Raw genomic sequence first — 22514 nt, 5'->3', positions numbered from 1 at the left:
ACTGCGCTTCCAATTTGTACTGAAAGTAGATAAAGGGGAAAAAAAACCCAACCACAAACCAACATACCCCAAAATCCAACCAAAAACTGAAAAGAGAAGTAGTTTGGAAGGAAGAATAGAAGTTTTAAAGACTGTGTCAAATGGAAGTTACAATTGAGAACAGTGCAATGAATAAACTGATAAACTATAAAACTGTACCAGTACTTGACATATCTTGAAGAGGTCCTGTAATGGATCTCTCCTCACCCCCAACACACCAATTCTGTTTGCTACATGATTTGAAATTGTACCTCACTAATTCATACAAAATTTTCAGTATATTAGGAATACCTTCAAGTAACCTTGGTAACAGCAATCACTTAAGCTGCTGCAAAAATTGGTCAAAATTCTTCTTTTGAGAAAGAAGCATAAATGACTGTGCTCATGTTTGGCAGAATTACTCCATGAAACAGCTGCTCTTGCTGTATCAACTCTGAAAATACTATGGAGCAGATGTTCCTTAGAGAGCTTTCACAGAATCACAGTATGGCTGAGACTGGGAGGGACCTCTGGAGGTCATCTGGTCCAAACCCCCTGCACAAGCAGCACTGTTGAGAGCTGTCTGCCCAAGACCATGTCCAGACAGGTTCTGAGCATCTCCAAGGACAGAGACTCTACAACCTCTTTGGGTAAACTGTTCCAGTGTTTGACCCCCCTCACAGCAAAAACTGTTTTGTGTTCAGATTGAATTCCATGTGTTCTCATTTATGCCCGTTCTTCTTGTCCTGTCATGGGATGACAAAGAAAAAGAGACTGGCTCCCTCTTTCAACCTTCCCTTCACGTACTCTGTACACTGGTAAGATCCCCACTGATCTTCCAGAAGCCAGAGAGCTTTTAAGAAACACAGGGTCCAATACTGAATTAGTCAGGTCAATGCAGATTAGCACATACTATTCTACTTGGGGAGTCTTATGGAAAGTGATATTATCAAGGAAAAAATTGGATTTCTTTTTTTCTATTTAATACTTGAAAAACAAAAGGAGAACCAAAGTACTGTAATAATAAAAACATGGTTGTCCAATGGGATTAACTGTAACTAGAATGAAGACTCAACTTTCAAATGAATGAAGGGGAGGTCTATGTGAGACTACAAGGCATCTTCTTCCTGCAAGTGAAGATGCCAGGTCAAGTAGTCTTGCTCTTCATTACCGACTGTCATCATCATGTCTTAAATAAAAATAAAGAAGCATTATCTACTAAGATTAACTAAAGAATACACTTGCTGAGAAACAGACACTGCTTTGATTCTCCTTGGACAAAAATTGAACACAACAGGTTTCACAATATATTCTGTCAAGTTTTTCCCTTGACATTAATCTGTAACAGATGAAGCTCCCCAAAGCATTTTTCTTTCATGAACAGGGTTTGTGAAGGTAGGGTAATGGTATTTATCTCCTGCAGTTAAAGAAAAGCTACAATAAAAAAAGGCTCACAAGAATACATCCTTACTAAACAAGAAGGGGGGATTAAGAACCTGCAATAAGCCCTGATCTTGCAGAAAGATTTTCAATTTATGTTCTTACAATCAACTTTTATAGGAGGAAAAGATGGATTTATTCAGCTCCAAAAGACACTTCAGTTACACCTCAGTACCAAGACAGCTGCTGCCCACACCTGCTTCACTATGCAAAACTGCACTGAGTCATTTATGACCAAACCCACACTGTTGCAACACCAGAGAAAAAGGAAACTGCAAAAGTTTCAACAAATCCCAGTGGAATAAAGGCCCTTTATGACAACCATTGATATTGTTACTACTGAACATTTGCCAAAATGTAATCAGTTAGAAGCATAGGGACACCAAGGGTTCAGAAGCTCCAGCTGGTAGTAACTGAACTAGAGAGGGGAGAAGGTGATAATTTAAATCAGAAACCTCTAGAAAGCCATGGTTGCAGTGGCATAGAGGTCTTCCCTGGGAAAACTGTGCAAGTTTATGAAGAAATGTATTCCTAAAAGTCTGATGTTTATGGCTTACCAGATGGCATAATTAATACTTCTGCAAACATGACTGCACCTCTTCAGAAAGTTGTGAGAGGCGTGCCAAATAGTTATTTAAAAAATCCACAGTGTAGACATCTCAAGCAGTAAACATGGCTTGAGATAATACTTCAAGAGGTCTGTGGTAGAAAGTAAAATAAACTTACCCACTTCATATACACTTCCTTTCAAAAACACTTTCTTGTCAAACAGTGAGAGCCAACTAAATATAGATATTTTTTTCTATTCATAAACACAAGAGGAGCTGTACATCAGGAATAGGAAGAAACCCATTGTCACTGCTGACATGAATATAATTGCCCATCAACTTTTTATACTGCCTGCCTGCAAGCGCTGGAAGTCATGAATTAAGTGAGGCACAGGATCAGCCAAGTTGTGATGTGGGGATTCATGAGGGGAAAAAAATGCCAGGAGACTTCCCTTAGGGCTGAGGACAGAACACCCATGTGAAAGCCCATGTCAGACGCAGGCAGGTCGTCAGCACCAGGACCACATCCAATAAAATGAAACACACTCTCCTATGGCTTACTCTCCCAGAAGAGAAGGCTCCTCTCTGCCCATTAACTACTCCAACTGGATTTATTTTATTTCAAAAACTGAGCCCAAAATAGTACCTTGACATTTGAGCATGAGCCATGTATTATAATTGCAGTCTATACTTAGCATTAGGCACAGTAAAACTGTCAAGAACCCAAAAACTTACACATGAATAGGATTCCTGATACTATTGAACTTGCTTTTTCATACACTTTTCCCCCCCTTGCTCCCCCTTTCCCAGGAACTATGAGAAGAAGATCTTATTATTCCTCCTAAATTGCCATGAAATGCCAGTTTTGGTGCAAGGAATAATCACACAGTGCAGTAGCAACCAAGAAACTCAAAGCAAACACCACCCCCACCCCGTAACCCCCTCTTCTTTCCTGCAGTTTTCGCAAGTTGGTTGATTCATCTCATGCTCTAAATAGCAGCATACGGAAAAAGTACTTCCGGTAAAGAAAACACCAGGCAGATTGGCAGATGCTGTCCTCCCCATGTCCCACGGCTGCTCAGACAATTATTGCTGCTTCATTCCTTTGACAGAGATCATTTTTTTTCTGCTTTTGAGAGGAGCAGTGGGGGAAGAACAGAAACTTTCGAAGATAATTATCATAGAAACAAACCTGTTACACTTCTGAGGTTCACTTTCTGCAAGAGGAGTAAAGAGTAACTACTGTCTGCAGGAACTGTACTTGAAGATGTTTTAGTCTGAAAAGTTGAAAAGCCAGCCAGTTTTACCTTGATGGTGAAGGGATGCTGCAGAGCTTGTGGGGCCAGGAATGTCAACAAACTCCCAAGCTTTCACAGGGAGCGTGGCAGTCCTGCAGACACCACTGCTGCACTGCAAGCTGTGCACACAAGATTGGAGATTCATGAAGGAGTCTGTCCTGACTGCATCTCAAAGAAAAATCACTCCTGTAGTCTTAAGAGCTCCTTCTTTCAAACTGTATTCAGCAGGGTCTCACTTGCACAGTGGATTTTAATTAGTGAAGTGGCAACTGCAACTCTCCTGGGCTGCTGGAAGAACCCATCAGGTACAAGACGTATGACTGCTCTGAGCTGTAGTGTTTACTTGTACATGGTCTCTTTATGGGATCACTGATGAAATCCACACTACCACTGTGCCTGTTTCAGAAACTGAGCACATTTCTGAAGGAGATGTCACTTGAAAGCCAGTAGGGACATGAATTTTAATGAGTATATTGGGTTACCCACTTGAGATATTCCCAGCCATGGGACAACCTAACATCTGCAATAGCTAGCAAGAGCTAAAAATAAGAAGGAAGAGTCACCATTCAAGATCAAAATTTGGAAAAAGCACAGCACATGATTTCTCTCTTGTAATAGGATGAGTATTCAAGAAGAGTATACTTTGGTTTAAACTATTTCTTCAGATGGAGCTCTAAGACAGTATTTCCCTATACCAAATATCCTTTTGTTAGGGCTTAAGTGGTCAAAGCTGTCTCTTTCCCAGCCAGACTGAGAACATGTGGAAAAATCATAATTAAAGAAATAGAAACAAGAGAAAGAAATTTAAAGGACGAGGACTTTTGATTCACATGAATGTGATGCTGTGGTTCCAGAGGGGCACAGTTTTTCAGAGCAGTTTGCAAATATGCAATAGGTCTGGAGAAATTCCAGGTGCAACTACAGGGAAAAGATCTTGCAAGACTGCTTGAAATGAAGCTCCATGAAGACTGTTGAAAGTGTATCAAAATCTGTCAAAAGCCAAAAATGCTTGTGATGCAGCAAGGGACTGAGGATGTTGAGCATACAGCCTGCAGGAAGGACAAGCTGTGCCAACTGATACATCACCACGAACACAGCTAAAGAGGGGATGCCATCAAGAACTGCATGAGAAAGGAGGACTAATCTAATGTGATGGTGTTTTGAAGTCATAATCCAGTCTAATGCAAAAAACTTCACAGCCAGGTGTAGCATCCACTTGGTGTGTTGTGAAATAAACTCTGAATAATCACAGCTGAGTAAGCAAATGAAGAGACAACTGAAAAATTTATCTTGGCTCAAAAAAATGCCACAAGTGTGACTGTGACTCAATCATCTTGAATTGATAAGAACCAGCAGTAAAGTTTCTAAACTGACTTCTTCCTGCAGTGGAATCAATCAAATATAAACAATGAAAGTACAATACATTTCCAAATGTGTGGATAAGTATTTTCTTACTATAGCCCCTTTTTGGGACTTCAAAATATTCAAAATACTCAAAAAACTCAATTTTCCCTGCCCTTAAGTTTCAGACACACAGTTCCAATGAAGCTATCTGGAAAGCATGACCCAAGATAATCAAACAGCAGCTCCCAGGTCCCAGCCTGCAAGCTGCTACCAAGCTCACTGCTATCCTACAACAGTCAGATCCCACAGCTCTGCTTCTCCCACAGCCAGCTAGCATTAAAATAAGTCTGTGTTACAATGAAAGCTTTAAGTACTAGTTTTCTATGGCAGCAAATGGAAGAGGTGGACACCATCTGTCAAATTTTTTTTAATGAATCCTACTCTAAAGGAAACTTTATACAACATCACATTTTACACGTTGCACCAAGATTTAACATTTCTGGTAATTTTTATGCTGCAGAATTGCACGTCTTCAACAGTACTGAGGCTACGAAACTCAAACGCACTCGCGTGGGTTGCTTGTTTTATACCAGCCTTTCAAATCTAAGTTGAATTTAGGCATCATTTTGGAAGTGCATAAGAGCAGAATGTTTCATGTCTTCTTTGCAGAGTTAAAAACCAAATCTGCTTAATTTGATATTGGTCATTTTTAAATGATACACAGTAGCTGGGACAGATCCCTCCCAACAGCTGGCTGAATAGAAAAAATAGGACCTCCCTTTCTGCTTTTTCCCCATTTTCAAAAGGTGAGGAAAAATTTGAGGTAAACACGCTTTCTCCCTCTACTCCCACTATGAGAAATACTTTGAAGTGAATATAGTGCTACAAGGGAAGCACCTTGCTATCCCCTTTCCTAGACAATGTCTCATGGCTGTTGATTTTGAACACAATATTCTCAATTGTAACTCTCTCGGTATTCTCACCTTCACCTACAGATTTTCTGAATAGTTTTTATAAAACTTCACAACAGAAGATCAGGGAGACAAGGGCACTGAAAAGCAACCCATTTCTCCAGCTTGCACTCAGTTTCTCTTCCAGTCTTGCCTTCAGAATATATATACTGCATCAGTAACAAATACTGGCAGAAGAACATGGCACCCATCCATTCAGGCTCACATTTTACATTACACTTTCTTCAATTTTCAGTGAACATCCTTTCTTGTGATTACTGCTCTAAGATTTACAGTATTTTTCCCTCAGACTTTCCTAACACATACTGTCTCAGTACATTTTGTTTCACTTAACTCCTATGTGTGGTAGACTACATAGGTAACAGAAGACGAGAAAACCCCAGCACAACACAGGTGTGAATGATCATTAAGTATCCCCCTCTCTATACTTAAACAAATTATTCAGAAATTTGCTTCTGCAAGGGTGAATATCATAATTTCAGCCTATAATTTACTGACATACCCCTTACACTGGGTACTCCTTCAGCTGTCTTGAGAAATAACATTAGTTTGCCAGTACTATATATTGTCACTGCTATGAGTTAGTCAAGAAGTTATCACCACAGATGGTACAAAGGCTATCAGCAATTTTACTGAAGTACTCCTCTGCTTCAATACAACTGAAGTGTAAACACAGAAGCTCCAAAATTGGAGCACATACATGCTATGAAATTAATGGTTCACAGATGTTTTCTTCAGTAGTGCAGAACTGATGTTAACAGCTTCTAGCAAACTTTCAACCAAACCACAGATTTCTGCTTGCCAAGCACGTCAGTATTGAACCATCCATCGCCTGATTATTTTACTTTCACATTGTGTAATCAAAGCAATGGTAGGGCAGAGCACTATGGTTTTGCCAATAAGGCCTCTCTACCCTAAGATTTCCGATCAAGCCATGGACAGTCACCATGCTATAAAGTTCTATTTACAAAAATTCAGGTGGAGGTTGGGCTCTTCTCCTGGGCAACAAGCGGAAGGACCAGAGGACATAGTCTTAAGCTGTGCCAGGGAAAGTTTAGGCTGGACATTAGAAGGCATTTCCTCACAGAAAGGGTGATTAGATATTGGAATGGATAGCCCAGGGAGGTAGTGAAGTCACTGGCCCTGGAGGGGTTTAAGGAAAGACTGGATGTGTCATTTAGTGCCATGGTCTAGTTGACATGGCGGTGCTGGGTCACAGGTTGGACTTGATCTCGGAGGTCTTTTTCAACCTAGCTGATTCTTTGATTACATATAGTTTTTCAGGATTTCAGACACTAATCAAGAAACAAACCAGGACTTTTCAGAAATGTCCAAAGGCAAACACCACATGTTATCACATGAAATCCTGAGGAGGTCTGGTCCTCTGACATGGACCCCTCCACATGTCACAAAAGCAGTGTAGCAAAAAGCAGCAAACTGCTCCAAGACATTTTCTCAAAAGGAAAAAATATTGTCACTTGTACCATCATCAGCCCCACATCTGATAGCAACTCGAGTTTTTCATTAATGTTTCCTAAGTAAACTGACCCAACTTGGATAAACTGAGTTTGAAATGCACTGGGCAGAAAGGCAGTAAGAGACATCATGAAAGTCATAGGAGAAGTATGTGCAAGACATGGATTCTCCAGGGGAAAGTTGCTGACTGGAGGATGTCCAGCAGGACAGACAGAAACTCACTGTAACAGAAGCCAGGTTTGCGTGGTCAAAACATGGAAGAGGCGGGGTGACAGCCTAGACAGGTCACAGCACACCCCTGAGCTTCACCAGCCCATGTCCTTCAGGCAGGAGAACAACCAGTCAGTGTTGGTCCATGTCATACACTCTCTTAGGACAGGGACAAGGGCATCAGCAGCTCTTCTAGTCAATGACACAGACAAGTAGGAAGTTCTACTTTTTCACCCACAGATTTGGGTTTTGAGGGGCTTTTCACATGCATGCCACACAAATATTTATGCATCAAGGTAGTAGTTAAGTGGCAAAATCAAGGAGGAAATTCTCTTATTACAGTTTCCTTGTGGTGATGAAATCAATAAAACTGAACAGCATGTGAACACATCGTATCCTCTGTAACAATGCCACCTTGTTATGTGCATAGTATAGATTAAGAAGAAAATTATACTGCTCTCTCCGGAAATCTTGTTTCCTTCACTGCAGAAGATGAAATGGGTAGGGTAGACAATGGTGCTGGGAAGTCAGACACCAATCTATGAACTATTCTTCCATGCCTCTAATTTGACAGCCGCAGAATATTCACAGCTTACCAAATGAAATCAATCAAGATGTGCTTGGACATAAGTGATATATGAGTGTTATATATACTGAAACACTAGTTCTTTTACCTTGAAAAACAAAACCCTTCAGGTGGAAGGTACCTTTGCCCTAGGTGTCCTGATTCTCTATCTGCAAAAACAAGTGCCCTTTCTCACCTTTCATTTTAAAAGAGCTGGGAGGAAGGAAGAAGAGAAGGCAACCACATATGTGAAGAATCTGGCACAAGGAATTTAACAATAATGTTTTCAAAACCAAGTACTAACAGCATGCAACAAAGGAAAAGGAGACAGATTCTTAAAGAATGAAAATCATACATTAATAAATATTGGCTCAGATGCAAGCATTTTTTCCAAGCACACTGGAAGTGCAATCCTTTATGATGGAAAAAGCCCCAGTATAAATAAAAGATGATATATCATTACGCATGACTGGAAGAAGAGAAAGTACAGACCATCAGGTTATCAAAATAGCATGAGAAGTGTTTTCAAACACTGTTTAAATGCAAAACCCTGTACAATGGTGACAGAATACATGTATGTTCACCAGTTTGTAACAGTGCATGTCTTCATATTGATTCCCAAGGAATAATGCAGTCAAAACAACACTTTAACATTCCATACCTTGATTATTTCCACCAACTGATCCACACCACTGTCACCTGGAAAGATCGGTTGTCCTAGTAACAGTTCAGCCAATACACAGCCTGCTGACCACACATCTAAAAAGGGAGAAGTGGAGGACAGGGAAAGGTATCAGTAAAATATACATATTAAGCCATTCATATAAAACCCAGCCATTTAAAACTGCTTACTTTATCCTTTGCCATGTTTGACTGTGTATGTAACACAGCTAAAAATAAAAAACATTCCTATCCTAATGTTACCAGATACCTGGTATAAAACAATGGCGTGAAGACAGTCTTAAAAGTCAAATTGTGAGACAATGAGGACTGGAAAATAATATTAAATCCCATAATATATTGACATTAAAACTTACACATACAGGGAAAAGACCATAGAATGCTTGCCATTTTTAAGTTGAGAATTTCCCCAAACCCTGTGTTGGTTTAAACCACACTGATCATGAACTATGCATAGGTATCATCCAACACAATGGCTGATGTTTTTACTGATTCCGAGTGTTGAACAGACTCCGTTTTTCATACATATATTGAAAGCATATATACACTCACAGATGAACCAGTACTGCAAGTATTACTGGTATCCTGAAGTACATGATGATTAAGGGATCTGGGAAGCAGCCTCTCTAACTAGCCACTTCAGGATCTAATCTTTATCCCAGTTCCATTTGCCAGCTTGGATGAACAACAGAACTGCAAGTCACAGATCACATGTCAACAGCATCTGTAGAAGAAGCCATCAACTAATTTTCGTATGTATACCAAAAGCCACAAGTAGTCCTTAGGAACTATTCCTCCTACATGAAGACATTTTTCACATCTATTGCAGGTATATCTTCTTAAATAATTAGGCAACTGAATACTACAGCGGCAACTTAGGAAGGTATCTAAGTGCACTACAGAATATAGCATTTTATTTTTGGAATAATTAACCAAAATGAAAAATGTAACAAAGCCAATGCAGTAAACACTATCAAGTATTTGTGAGAATCTAATGTAATTGCACACCAAATAAATGGGATTTTAAGCTGCTCAACACAGTAGAAGCATTGTACTTGGATGCAGAGAACTGCTTCTCCCCAAAAATAGATTCATTAAAAGGTTTTCTAGAAAGCCATCAATTGTTCAATGCATACCTGAAACCTTAACACTAAAACCCAGTCTCAAACAAGCAATCAGCAACAGAAGATCTGTAAAGACTAAAATACAAAGTAATGCCCCAAAAGGGAAAACCAGTCCCATTCCATCTATATTTCTTTAAAGTCTCATCTACTTCTATGAACCAGCCTTCCCCCATGAGAATTTACCTCCTGAGACCTGTTCCACCTGAGATGATCTATGCTACAACAGAAACCCTTATTCCCTCATGTATTTAAACTATGTCCCATCCCTGGAAGTGTTCAAGGCCGGCCTGGATGGAGCTCGGAGCAACCCAGTCTCGTGGAAGGTGTCCCTGCCCATGGCAGGGGGTTGGAATGAGGTGGCCTGTTCCAACCCAAGCCATTCTATGACTCCATGGTTCTGTGAAGCAGGATACACACAACACTGCCAGTTATGGCTAAAGGTCTGAGTAAGGAAAACATCTCTGACAGTTCTCTAAGACATCTATTATCACATTGTCGCAACCACTACACACTGGTGCAAAATAAAAGAAGCTTTCAGGAATTCAAGATTTGTAACAAATTAATCTGCAAGTTAGAACACAGTTTTCCCTTCCCCATTTCTAAAGGAAGAAGAGTGAGAGGGCTGTGCAAAAATACTTCCCCTCCTCAAGAATATGGTTCAGTTGGAACACACAGTAGACAAACAGCAATGTCATTACTGCAGCTTTTGAAATCATTTGCTTCCAAGTCAAATGGAGGCACTTTTACCTAATGTCTTGGTACAAACACTGCATCAGGGTTTATCCTAAAAAGTAACTCCTTACAATGTAAACAGCAACCAGAAATAATTTGAAGTTTGAGTCTTGAATTTCAACAAGAAAATATACACGATGACACTTTTTAATCTTGTAGTCACATTTAATAAGAGCGGATATGGCGACCAAGGTGCTAAAATCACTTTTGGACAACAAATGAAGAAGGAATCATGTAAAGAGTGTTTAATTGCATCTAACTGCTAATCAATGTCTCTCTCTGATAGCTCTTGCTGTTGGACCAACACATACCGCAAAACCATGATGCAAAGCATCATTTTTTGTGCCTCCCATGCATATTGGGTTTAGAGGAATTACACAACAGTTCAGCAGAAAGCAAAGATTTCTTCAGAAGTATTGAAGGAATAGATTAAAAGTACTAAACAGTCAGAGCACTCTAATTTACAAGTCTATTTAAAGATACCTTAAAAGGTTTTAAATAAACGAGTCCTTTACACTGTCCTTTACAAAACAAGTAGTTACACCAAATCCATAATCGTTATTTACAACTCCAATCCTTATTTTGCAGTGAAAAAGTTATATATGGCAAGGAAAAATATTTGACAGAATATATACAAACACAAAACTGACAGGAGAGTAAGTCATCAATCACAATTCACTTCCTTTTAAGATTCAGAAACTATGCTATCATTAAGTTTTTGAGATTAGACCGTGGCTTTTTTAAACTGTTTTAAATAACCTTCTGGTCTGGCTGCTCCATGAAGTTGGCTTTGTGCTGTTTTTTCTTTTCCTAGTTTCCCTGAATGCTTTTGCACTCCACCAGCCTGTTTCAGACAAGTAAGTAGGGCAGAAGTCTCAAATCCATTACAAAAATTTTATAAAAACAGCGGGGAGCATCAGTGTTGCTGCCGAGGAGAGGAGGGCTCAGTCCCTGGGGGAAGCACTGGGCTTGCCCCAGCCCTGCCAAACTGCAACTGCAAACAAGTCAAACAATGTAGAAGTCCTTGCTCAAGAAGGGCAAGCACAAACAGCAGAGGGTACATGAGAAAGCCGCGGGCATCGCATGGGAACAGAGGAAAAAAAGGATGTAGGTCATGAGGAAATAGGTGGCAATGTCTTGGAATACTTGCTGCATTCATGCTGTGTTTAATCCCTCAAACATACAACAAATCCATCAGAAACCTATGCAGTAGCTCCTTATGCACTGAAATCTTCCAAATCAGGTAATTTAATGTCTTGTTAAAAGTCTTATTTACTTTTTCTTGGTTTCACTTGCTAACACTTTAAACACACAGGGAAGTAAAACACAGGCATTCCAAAATCCCCAACTTCTTCCCAGGCATGTAATTTCACCAGCTTCCAAATTAGGACTTGGGCAATGTTCCCTGGGCAAGGAAGTGGACAAATTCTTGAAGCATCCTCAACAAAAGCCAGAGAGTGCAGGCTAACTCAAGCAGCTTCAAGCAGGGACAGAAAAAACATGATCTACACAGGTGTTTATACAACTCTTGATAAGCAATGTACAATAAAGAACAAACTAAAAAATTTCATCTCTGCTGAAACTTGATGGAATTTATGCCACTGACTTTAACAGGACTAAAATTTGGTTCCAGGATAGTTTGCCCTTTTTTTCCTCACATCCTTTATATCTTGAGTTTTAAAATTTATCTACCACATTAGGATGGTAACATTTCTCCTCAAGCCTGACGTAAACAAGTACTAATTTCTGTATTTAAAGACACGTTATTTAAAGGAAGTGATAGTTCCATCCCAGACACTTTTCTGTCTTAGAAGAGTCAGAGCTAACTGCTACAGATTAATATGTGGTGTAACTACCTGCTCTCAAGGGAGAAGAAGCATTTTCTGAATTATTTCTTTTAAGTATGAGCAATTTAATTAAAGCAAACGAGGACTCTCATTCACATGCTTTAAATTAGCTAATAAACAAGGTAAGAGAGAATCTTAAAAGAAAATAAGGCAACAAATGGTCCTCACACCAAACTAGTTGGGACAACATGCAATTTTAGGAGAAAATACTGAAAGCTATTAATTTTAAGAAAGCAGGCAAGGGTACTTTTTTCATAACTTCAGTGCAATGTAGTCTAAACAATACAGACAGTAAATACAACTGCCAGGCAACAGCAACCTTCAAACAAGCTTATTTCGGTTAGTTTTCACACATTATAATGGTAGCTAATGCCGTACCTTTCCTAGACCAAAGAACACTTAGACAAATACCATCATCACCTAACCTACCTCCATTAATTTAAACACACAAAAATTCATATAGCCTCTTGTACTACAAAACTTTTCTTAAATTAAGTTTCTACTGCTTTATTGATCTTCAGAGCTGTTAGATGGACATTGTCTAATAATATAATCTCTGTAATGCCCTCGCTTTTGAATGCATTCTTAGCAATATAGAACGTAAGAAAACAAGTATTTCTCTTTAAATCAGAAAGTGGCATCTGGGAGGACCACCTGCAAAATACACTCCTTAGCTTTAATTCTATAAGCATGCAATGGCCATTTTCAGTTGGAAATTAATGCCCTGTCCACAAATTTCACTTTTTCTGATCTCAAACTTTGCCTTTCCAAGCTGAAAAGCTGGCCCTCTTCTTCACAGCACAAGCACCATTCATTGTATTACACTCTAGCTCCTCTAACTCATTATTTGGAGGACATGAAGGAGGAAGGGGGGGAAAAAAGGTTTCTCTCATCCACTTAAGTACAAATTAAGAACTTCCATTTATCTGACACTTTATGGGGCGTATTTATCTTCCTACTTTTTTTTATTACCCTAATCTATTCATCTCTGCCTCACTATCCCTTCATCTTGATGGACTTCCTCCACCTTGGAGGTGACTCAAAGTTGCTGCTCTAGAAACTGTGGAAACAAACCAAGAGTCAGAAAAGCAATCCTGGGAAGTCATAAAATCAACAGCTTCTAGCTACCAAATGCCAGACCCCAAAGTGCTTTTCACTGCTGCTTGTTTGAAACAATTTTTTGGGATGTCTGAACAAGGGCAAAATTCAGGATTACAGGCACACGTGCTATTGTTGGTGGAAGTTGCGCACATCAAGCCACCACAGATCCATGGATTGAGGAGAAAGAGTAAGGCTGAAACATGGAAGTGCTTGAAAAGACATGTTTGTTCCAGTATTTGGAACAGAAGCTAAACACAGGTATCTCTAATCTTTTGCAATAAAGAGATGACACTACAATGACAGGTGGTAGAGTAGTTTAGTGAATTAACACACCTTATTTTCAGCATAGGAAGTTGCCATTTGAGAAAGAAACAAATACTTCTCACTGGCAACAGCTCTGGGATATACCTTGTGGTGGTTCTTCCCCAAGAAACTCTGAGACAAGCCAACTGCACATGCCTGCAGAAGAGCTTCTGCTCCAGACTGCTGAGGTGAAATACTTGCGCTTGCTACGAAAGTGAATGAACAACTTCATGATACTTATTTTTGGATACCCCAAGAGAAGCCAGCAGCAGTCAAGCAGATCAATCTTTCCCTGCCAGTGGCTATAAATGTTCCCTCTGGAATGCTCCCAGCTCCTGCCAGGGCAGCAGTGGAGCAAATGCACTGAAACCAGCAGCCCCTGGTTGTGCAGAAGCACCCCCAGGATTTGGTGAGCCCTCCCCTGCCCCGCCATCTCACCTAGGGAAAAAATGCATGAGACTGAGGCAAAGCTCAGCAGCACAGCTTCTTTTCACACAAAAGGAGCACGTGGCAACAGAAACATCTGCACCCACCCCTACTCCAGTGCCTGTTCCAGGACAGTGTTGGGGAACATGGGCAGCCATCCCAGGGTTTTTTAGCGGTGGCAGCACCACCCATAAGATCAGCACAGCCAGAACCATGCCATCAACATACTCTGGGATGCTATAAAACACACAGACTGGCAAGGGAGAAGCCTCAGCCAACACACTGTCAAGGGATAGCCAAAGGGCTTGGTTTGGGAAAAAACCAACAAACCAGCCCCCCACTTTCCTCTCCCCCCTCCAAATAACCCCAACCAACCAACAACAGTAATAAATTCCTACAAATTAGATGCAGGAAGTAAACGATGCCCATTCCCAGCAAGCTTTAGGGACAAACACACACACACTTGCAGAACTCATAGTCAAAGGTGCACAAAGGCCCAAACTATACAAGCTATGAAGGCACCCAACCAACATGAATATTTGTGCCTGACCACTGAAAAACTCTGTAAAGTTGTAATGCAGGAACACAACAGAGCTATTATGAGTATGGATTTGTAGCTATTTGGCAACAGTTACTATTTAAAAACTTCAATGGGTAACTTCCCAGGTAATAATTTTAAAAATAGTCTCAGGTCCGCTGGAGGCACTAACTGCAGTAAATGTGATTTGATGCTACTCTTACTCTGGTATAATACAGCACTAATGTGGTACTTTAGAAAAGTGTAACAAACACCACACACCTGGCTCAATTATTTTTTACAGGGACCTTTTGGGTTAGAATTAAAGTCATGCACTTCAATGAAATAATCAAGATCCTAGAAGTTAAATGCCGGTTTATAGTTTCGTTGTGACATCCAGGATGAAAAGACACATCCTGGAACCAACTTCATTTTCTGCTACACTGAAGAGCAAGTAATGTCACGAGGACAAATTCAAGTGTTTAAAGATGACCTAGATGAAGCCAGACAGCCTAATGCAACAGCCTGGGTTACAATGCTAAACAAGATGACTAACAACCGATATGGTCATAATGCAGCTGCAGCTGGCGGTGCTGTCAGTGTTGGGCCACCAGTGTCACTGTCTAGTCTTAAAAAAGCACTTCTTGCTCAGAAATACTTCCAGTGATTATCCTATCGCAGCGCATTATTATCATAAGCCCTGCAGTAACATTAGCAAACAACAAAAACCTTCACAAATAAGCTGGAAGCCTTGCAGATAATGCAGGACAATTTCTACTTAGAACACTTTTTGGCTTTGTAGTCTTCACTGATTTTTACCATAGTTTTAATAGAGGATATTTAACTAGAGGAGTAAAGATCCCTGCCTTACACGTAAGATCACTTTTTGTTACCACACACACACAGGTGATTCTTACAGAGTGATAAAGACTATAGTGGGAAAAGGTTATTATGCTAACAATTCACAAGAAAAACAAGAACTAAAAAAACCCAGCATGCCAACATGTAAGTTTAAAAGGCAGTATCACAATACTAAAGCATTTCACAGTTCCTTATACTGAGCCATGGATAAAGCACTAATAATTATATGCTCTTTCCCTTCTTTTAATAAACCTATCTATGCTTGTTGATTGTTTTTCCAACAAGCTGGATGAGTTTGGACGAACAATCCTATGTCAAATAAGGAAGAATTCTCACTAAGCACCATTGCTGCCTACCCAGCAAGAAGGAATACTTACAAACAGCAGCAGCACAAAACTAACCCTTAGAATTTCTAGCATATTGCAGAACACTGGGAAACTATAAAGCTTCTAAAAGCATTTTTTCCTTCTTATCTCCCACATCCAAAGTCTGCTGCGAAAGAAGTGGAAGGTGGATGGGACAGGAAGGAAGGATGGAGTATTAACTTAATTTTCAAGCAATTCTGTGCAAATTTCAAAGAAAGGGCTTGGAGGGACAGGTGGGGTTTTTTGGCACAAGAACAATGACTGAAATTCAAGATATTTTTGGAGGCAAATGAAAAATTGCACTTCAGAATGCAATTTTTGTTATAACCAATTCAGAGACCAGCAGGTAAGACAACAAAAATGGAAAGCGCCACTTGAAAGACGGTCTGCAGTTGGAGCAAGAGACACTTCACAGGCTTATCTATAAAGCAGTCTCTTCTGCTGACACATAAAATGCTTGTTTTATGCAGTTATCCTCTGAAACAAGAGGTCTCAGTGCACTCTGATAATGCAGCTGAACCAATCTATTAGCTCTCAGCTGGCAAAAAGATGTCAAATGGGATCAGCCACCTTCCTCTTACTCATGGGCTCACAACACTTTGCTTTTACCTGGGCTCTGCTGCTTACTGGACCGCACAATAACGCGGATTGCACTCACTCATAGCAGGAAGTTAACCTGCCAAAATCTCGTCAGCTGATGCTGAATCAGCAAAGTAAACAGCAAACTGTGAGAGCCAGGGTACTCAGGGGCAAGAGCAGAGCTGGGGCTGCCACTTTGGCAGCAGCCAACAGTAACTTCTGCCCTTTTATCTTTATTGTGCCATTGCTTTCCCCAGACTACTCTTGGTTCTGCCTCTTTTTCCTACTGGGAAGATATGCAAGTGTTGCTACAATACATACTGAATAATAACTAATGTGAAAAAAATTCGTGAGAGCAGGGAAGTCTTCAGGAATGTGTTTAGGTGGGGCTTTTTGCTCCTTTTAAAGAACTGCACAGTTAAAACAAGCCAGCCAGCCACTGAGTTTCACACTAGTTCAAACATAGTAATTTTAAATATACTGGTTATAAGCATAGTCTGCCAAGAATTGATCATGATCTCCAAATCCTTTTGAAAACATTTTACCTTGCCTAAGTGACTCAAGTCCATTACCAAGGTAAAAGGTTCCCCAATATTGTGCTAAGATGAGAGCCAAATCTACTCTCTTTTGCACTAGAATTCAGAAGGAGCCCAGGTAGTATCTTGACTGAAAAATCGAAGTAGTTATACCAACAACCAGTCAACACACTGTTCATTTCCAAGATTTTTCACTTTGCTGTTCATTTTCAAGACTCTACTGTAAGAAAACCTGGCTGTTCCCTGATCTCCATCAAAATCTAGAGCTTCCCTACTATTGCCATGACACATCTATGCCTCAGGTATATAGAAAAAGTTCTTTGTGTTCAAAATTAATGCTAAAGGACAGCAAAAGTTAGCAGAATTAGTTGAATTAGAAGGACTGCTGTACACAGTATATTAAAGTTGTAAACAGAATTTAAAGTCAACCATTAGGCCACACTTAACCTCCCCCTATAAACTCTTCACTAAAAGCCAAGTAAATAAATTACAGATTTATTTATGGCTAAACCACAGCAGATCAGAAGCAGTAGATGATTTTCTACAGACATTCTTTACTGTTATTTCAAGCAATTAAAATGCTTTTCTGGCTTGAGATTTCATACCTACTTTTAAACTAAATGGCAACATCACATGGATTTTTTTTTTTAAACTTGTAATCAGATTTCTCCCCTCCACATTGAAAAAGTCCCTTTCCCAGTGTAATTGATGCTGAAATCTCAAAAGGCATAGAAAGCACAGCAGCTATCTACAGAACATTTGTATTCCTTTAAAAAGTGGTACCTAATAATTTACAACAAAATTCAGCCCCTGGGGATTATATTTGAGATCTCTGGAAACCTTTACACTTAAGTACAGGATAAAAACTGAGGCAGTTGGTACAGATTTCAACAAATGCACTCACATACCTATACTGGAGGTATAATCGGTGGCTCCAAAGATCAACTCTGGTGCCCTGTAGTACCGAGAGCAGATGTATGACACGTTGGGTTCTCCACGAACCAGCTGTTTTGCACTGGAAAGAAAACAACAGTATTTCAGTAATGAACACTTTCACAGTATTGCTGCGCAGACCAACATTAAGCTTTGGTGCTCTTCACGCATTCCCAAGTCCCAAATGCTGAAGTACAATGTTGTTTCTCAGCTGCTGCAAACTGACTCCTTGATTCACTGTGAATCAGTCCAATCCATCAAGCATCTCCCTTATACAGGGAATAGCAAAGGAAATTCTGACTACAATCTAGGTGATAAACAGGGCAATATTTTTGGCTGACAGTTGCCTTCTGCCAGATACAAAGGCTTGTTTACAGTGGAAAAGAGGACAGAAAACACTTCAGTCAAACGTAGTTACCATTTAAGTTTCAAAAGCTCTGGACACTCCCGAAGACCGAGCGGGGTATTTTTGTTTAGGTTTTTTGTTTGTTGGCTTGCTTTTTTGTTTGTTTGGTTTTTAATTTCCATCACAATGCTCTCCCCTTTGCTACCTAAGGAAGTGTAGCATGAGGCAAAAGGGGTATGAGGAGACAAAGAAAAAAATGCCTTTGCCATTGTATTTATATATTAATGGTCCACGATTAAGATGAAGGTTTCTTTTATACTGTATTCAGTCAGCCACAAAGGATCTAACCTACAGTACTGCCTCAACCACTATCTTTGAAAGAATCCAACAAAAGAATGGACCACAAGAACACATTACTTTGGGAACAGGAGTCTATTGGCATATTACACTTCCTTCTTAATTAACAAGTGCTAGACGAAAAGGACCTGGAAGACAAAACTTTTGGAAATATGACATTCACCTAAATAGCACCAAACACTGCAGAGTAGCAAGCTAGCCAAATCCAGTGTTCAGCTCTCCAGACATTCCTCAGCCTTCAGCAAAGAAGGACTCCCACCATCCTTTTTAAAAAGTCTCAGTTTTCAGTTTTATATAAAGAAACTACAGTTAACAAATTCCCACTGATAAAAAATAGTAAGTACTCCCTTTTCATGCATTGTCATTTTTGAGCTTCAGTGTGATTCCTATTTTGCTCCAACACTGGTGAGGTAGAGCTGAGGAGGAGATCCTGAGGCACCAGCCATGACTATGCACTGCTTGAATAACCCCCATATGACATTCCCACTCACTATGGGCAAGCAAATTTAGCAACAGCAGCTTCTGTGACCTCTCACACATACACCCCAACTATTTTAGTCTGCAAAGTTACAGCACAATCTAAAGACTGAACTTTCCCAGACAAAAATCTATGTCCTGTCTCATTGCGGATTTCCAGAATTTCTGTAGCAGTTCTAAGATGGGGGCTGGACTCTAAAGGTGATTCTAAGTAGATATTGGAAATAAATGTGCCTTTGGAAACTAGAACATAGATGTCCACTATCCGAGAGCTTCAACTGGAAGTGCTGCTTCTGATTTTGAGCCTCTATGGTATTTGCAGCATTAAGTGAATTGCTGTACATGCAAGTAGACTGACTAGTGTAGTATCAGCCTTTTTAAGTTACAATGCCACCAAGCCTGTCCTCTCTAGCCCAAACACATTTCACTGCAATAATTGCTTCTGTTTTCCACGGTGCAGTATTTTCCCTATGTCATGGTGTATTTATTTTATTTTTCTAATACCTGCAAAATTAACAGGCTTGAAGTTTAATTCCCTCCCTCTTAATATCCCTTTTCAGCTCTTCCTTGCCAGCACTTTGAACTCACTTTGAGGGGAAAATAGATTACCAGTAATTCCTCTTTTAAAGCTACAAATAAAGACCTTCTAAGGGACACAGAGGATTTCTTGGCAAAGTTGCACTGAGGTTCACTTTGAAGGAAGATCTTTTCACCAGGTTTCAGGCCACAGATGTGCTTACCTTCCAAAGTCGCAGAGTTTTAGAACAGCTGTATCAGGGTCCAGCAAGAGGTTCTGTGGTTTTATATCCCGGTGGCAGATCCCAAAGGAATGGATATAGGCTAAACTCCGGAACAGCTGATACATGTACAACTAGAACACAGAAATACCAGTCAAATCAGGGTAAACAATTAGTTTAGCACAAACCCTTATTAGAAGAAAAACAAAATCACTGAGAAAAAGACCATACTGAATGCCTAGCAGGGCTATGAAGGTGGGCAAGGTATTTACATACCTTTCCCACACGCCCGTTGCTACATACACACACACGTGGTTCAAACCTTTTATGTGTCCTTTCAGATAGCATAATTAGCATAATTCCAAAGAAATAATTGTGCCAGTTTTCCAACATTTGTAAATACTGCTAATCATAAAAAGCATACACAAAATTAAGGTGTTTCAGTTTGCTCTACAAATCAGCCTCTTCACAGCAGTGAAGTATTCCAGGATATTAAAAAACCCCCAAACAAACAAGCAACTAAAAAAAATGCCCCATAAAATCCAAAAGAAAACTGTTTAGTTGATGAAGCTGTATTAAATGTTGCCCAAAAACAAGAGTAGTGTCTCAGCCTGTCACTGAAGTGAATCTCCCAGTGTCTCTTGCTGAGGGGACAGAGTCATTTTAATTTCAAATCTCTGGACAAAAACAGAAGGCAAATAAAACCAACTGTTCAGAATAATTTTATGCAAGGCACAACAAACAAGTATGCTGAGGGAGAATTTTCTCTGCCCACTTTCCAGGGCTGGCTAACCCCTTAACAAGGAAGAAAGCTCCTAAAAAACAAGGGGAAATATTACGAAGCCAAGAACTTCACAGGACAAGATTACAGGGCAAGGGAAGGATGGCCAGCTGATGGAGCTACACACTTTTGGTTATGGATAATAAAGAGCTGCTGGATACAATTAAGGATGTATAGCACATATAGTCATAAAGGCATGGAAAGCCCTGTTTTAAGGTTGACAAAAGGCTGTCAGGTTATTTGTTATTTCTGTTGTGTCCACAAAAGTTTCCACTTAAAATCAAGCTACAGGCAGGACACTGTACTAGAGACGCACCTCCACACTTTTCTTTTATAAACACATTCTCCACAGTTCACCTTTAACAGTCTATAAAACCAGGTGCAATTACTTGATATTGATATCAGGTCATGTTTGCCTCTCTTTCACCACTATCTCTGTTGTCACACTTTCCCTCCTCCTTGTTTTTTGTTGTTTGTTTGGCAGGAAAGTAGGAGCGGGAAGAAAATTGCTTGAATTTTGGCTCTAGGCCTCTGGTTTTCATACTTGTTTCTGAAAACCACAACTCTGCACAAAGAAAAGCAAACAAACATTTTTTCCGAATTGCCTGTTCTAGTCCCTTAAGTATGTATTGTGCAAGTGCATTGCTAAATAATGCAAAAGACTGCTCTAACTTGAGGGGCCAAGTCAACACATGTGGGATTCAGAAAGTATGCCTTTCATCTCCACACAGCAAACCCAAAATTTCCAAGGACTCCTTACAGCAGGTTAGAAATTGCAAATGAAAATTAACCAGAACGTTACTAGAACAGCTTCTGTGCAGCTTTTTTTAACAGTTTGTTACCCAGGGAAAAGCAGCTCTCAGCCTGCCTAATTATCAATCAGAAGTGAACGAATAGGTATGATCTGACCTTTGTGCAACCAAAATGCCTGGAAAATTGCAAAATCCTCAATGACATCAAGGTAACATGATCTTTTTAAATACAAGGATTATATACATGGCTTGCCTTGGCAGAAAACTAAGAATAGCTTTCCAGGCTACCTGGAACAGGAAGTCCCAGGCCCAAGATGAAAGAGTTGAAGCAGATTTTTCTCTGAAAGTGTAAGGAAGAACAATTTTCTGAAGTTCCCATAACAGAGAACAATTAGGGCAAGAATACTGACAAAAGATATATAAACAATATATCAAAAGCCAAGCCTACAGATTTTGGGGAGCATATAACCTGAAGCCAAGCTGTTCCATCAACAGACCAAACAAGAGTGACCTTGCAGTCTGCTGGATGATAAAATTCTGTGCTTTCTTAAAAATCAGGCACCAGTAATGCCTATTGCAGAGACATGCCATTTACAATTTATGCATACAGTTATGGTACAAAACTTCATTATTGAAATAATTACTATTTGAGGCTTTCACCTTTGAAACTTTCATCTTCTTTCAACCAAATTCAAGGTTTTTCTTAAGCCAACCCTTACATTAAGCATTACACTTTTAAAGATGAGTCTGGAGAAATCAATATGCATCATGAAAAAATTTGTTGGTAATTTCCATTTAATATTACCTGTATGTCATGTTAACAAGTTAATGCCATGTGAAAACATCATCACTCACTGGTGTGTGGACTGTGGTCACAATACATGAAATTAACTACAAGGCCCAGATGGGTCCCATGTTTGACAGCAAATGAGACATTTTATTTATTTTAACCCCTGTTAAAAGATGTAGGCAACTTGAGTAAGGTTCTGAAACTACAATGTGCATACAAGCATCTTACCACATGTAGCTTTTGAAGACAAGCCAAGGAGCTCCAAGGGGAGACAAAAATGTGCCTTTCACGCTCACAACAAAAGCACATGAAGTCTTACTCATATGCCAGGAAAAGGGGAAGATAACAGATTAGGGAACATCCTCTTGACATCCTCTTTCTGTTCCTGACCTTTGTTCT

At 39.8% G+C, this 22514-nt stretch overlaps 1 protein-coding gene across 2 annotated transcripts in view; it reads right to left on the bottom strand.

The window, feature by feature from the left end:
• GSK3B (glycogen synthase kinase 3 beta) overlaps positions 1–22514 on the bottom strand; it is a 149184-nt gene that overhangs the window by 33797 nt on the left and 92873 nt on the right. For both annotated transcript variants that reach the window (XM_048293900.1, XM_048293901.1), the window contains exons 5-7: positions 19796–19926; positions 17851–17957; positions 8532–8629 (exon numbers count right to left, since the gene is read on the bottom strand). In XM_048293900.1, coding sequence (XP_048149857.1) covers positions 8532–8629; positions 17851–17957; positions 19796–19926 — 336 coding nt within the window. The remainder of the gene's footprint in view (positions 1–8531; positions 8630–17850; positions 17958–19795; positions 19927–22514) is intronic.

Source organism: Corvus hawaiiensis, chromosome 2 (assembly GCF_020740725.1).
Source record: "Corvus hawaiiensis isolate bCorHaw1 chromosome 2, bCorHaw1.pri.cur, whole genome shotgun sequence".
Classification (NCBI taxonomy): Eukaryota; Metazoa; Chordata; class Aves; order Passeriformes; family Corvidae; genus Corvus; species Corvus hawaiiensis.
The sequence above is the reverse complement of the archived record's forward strand: the minus strand, read 5'-3'. Positions and strand labels throughout refer to the sequence as shown.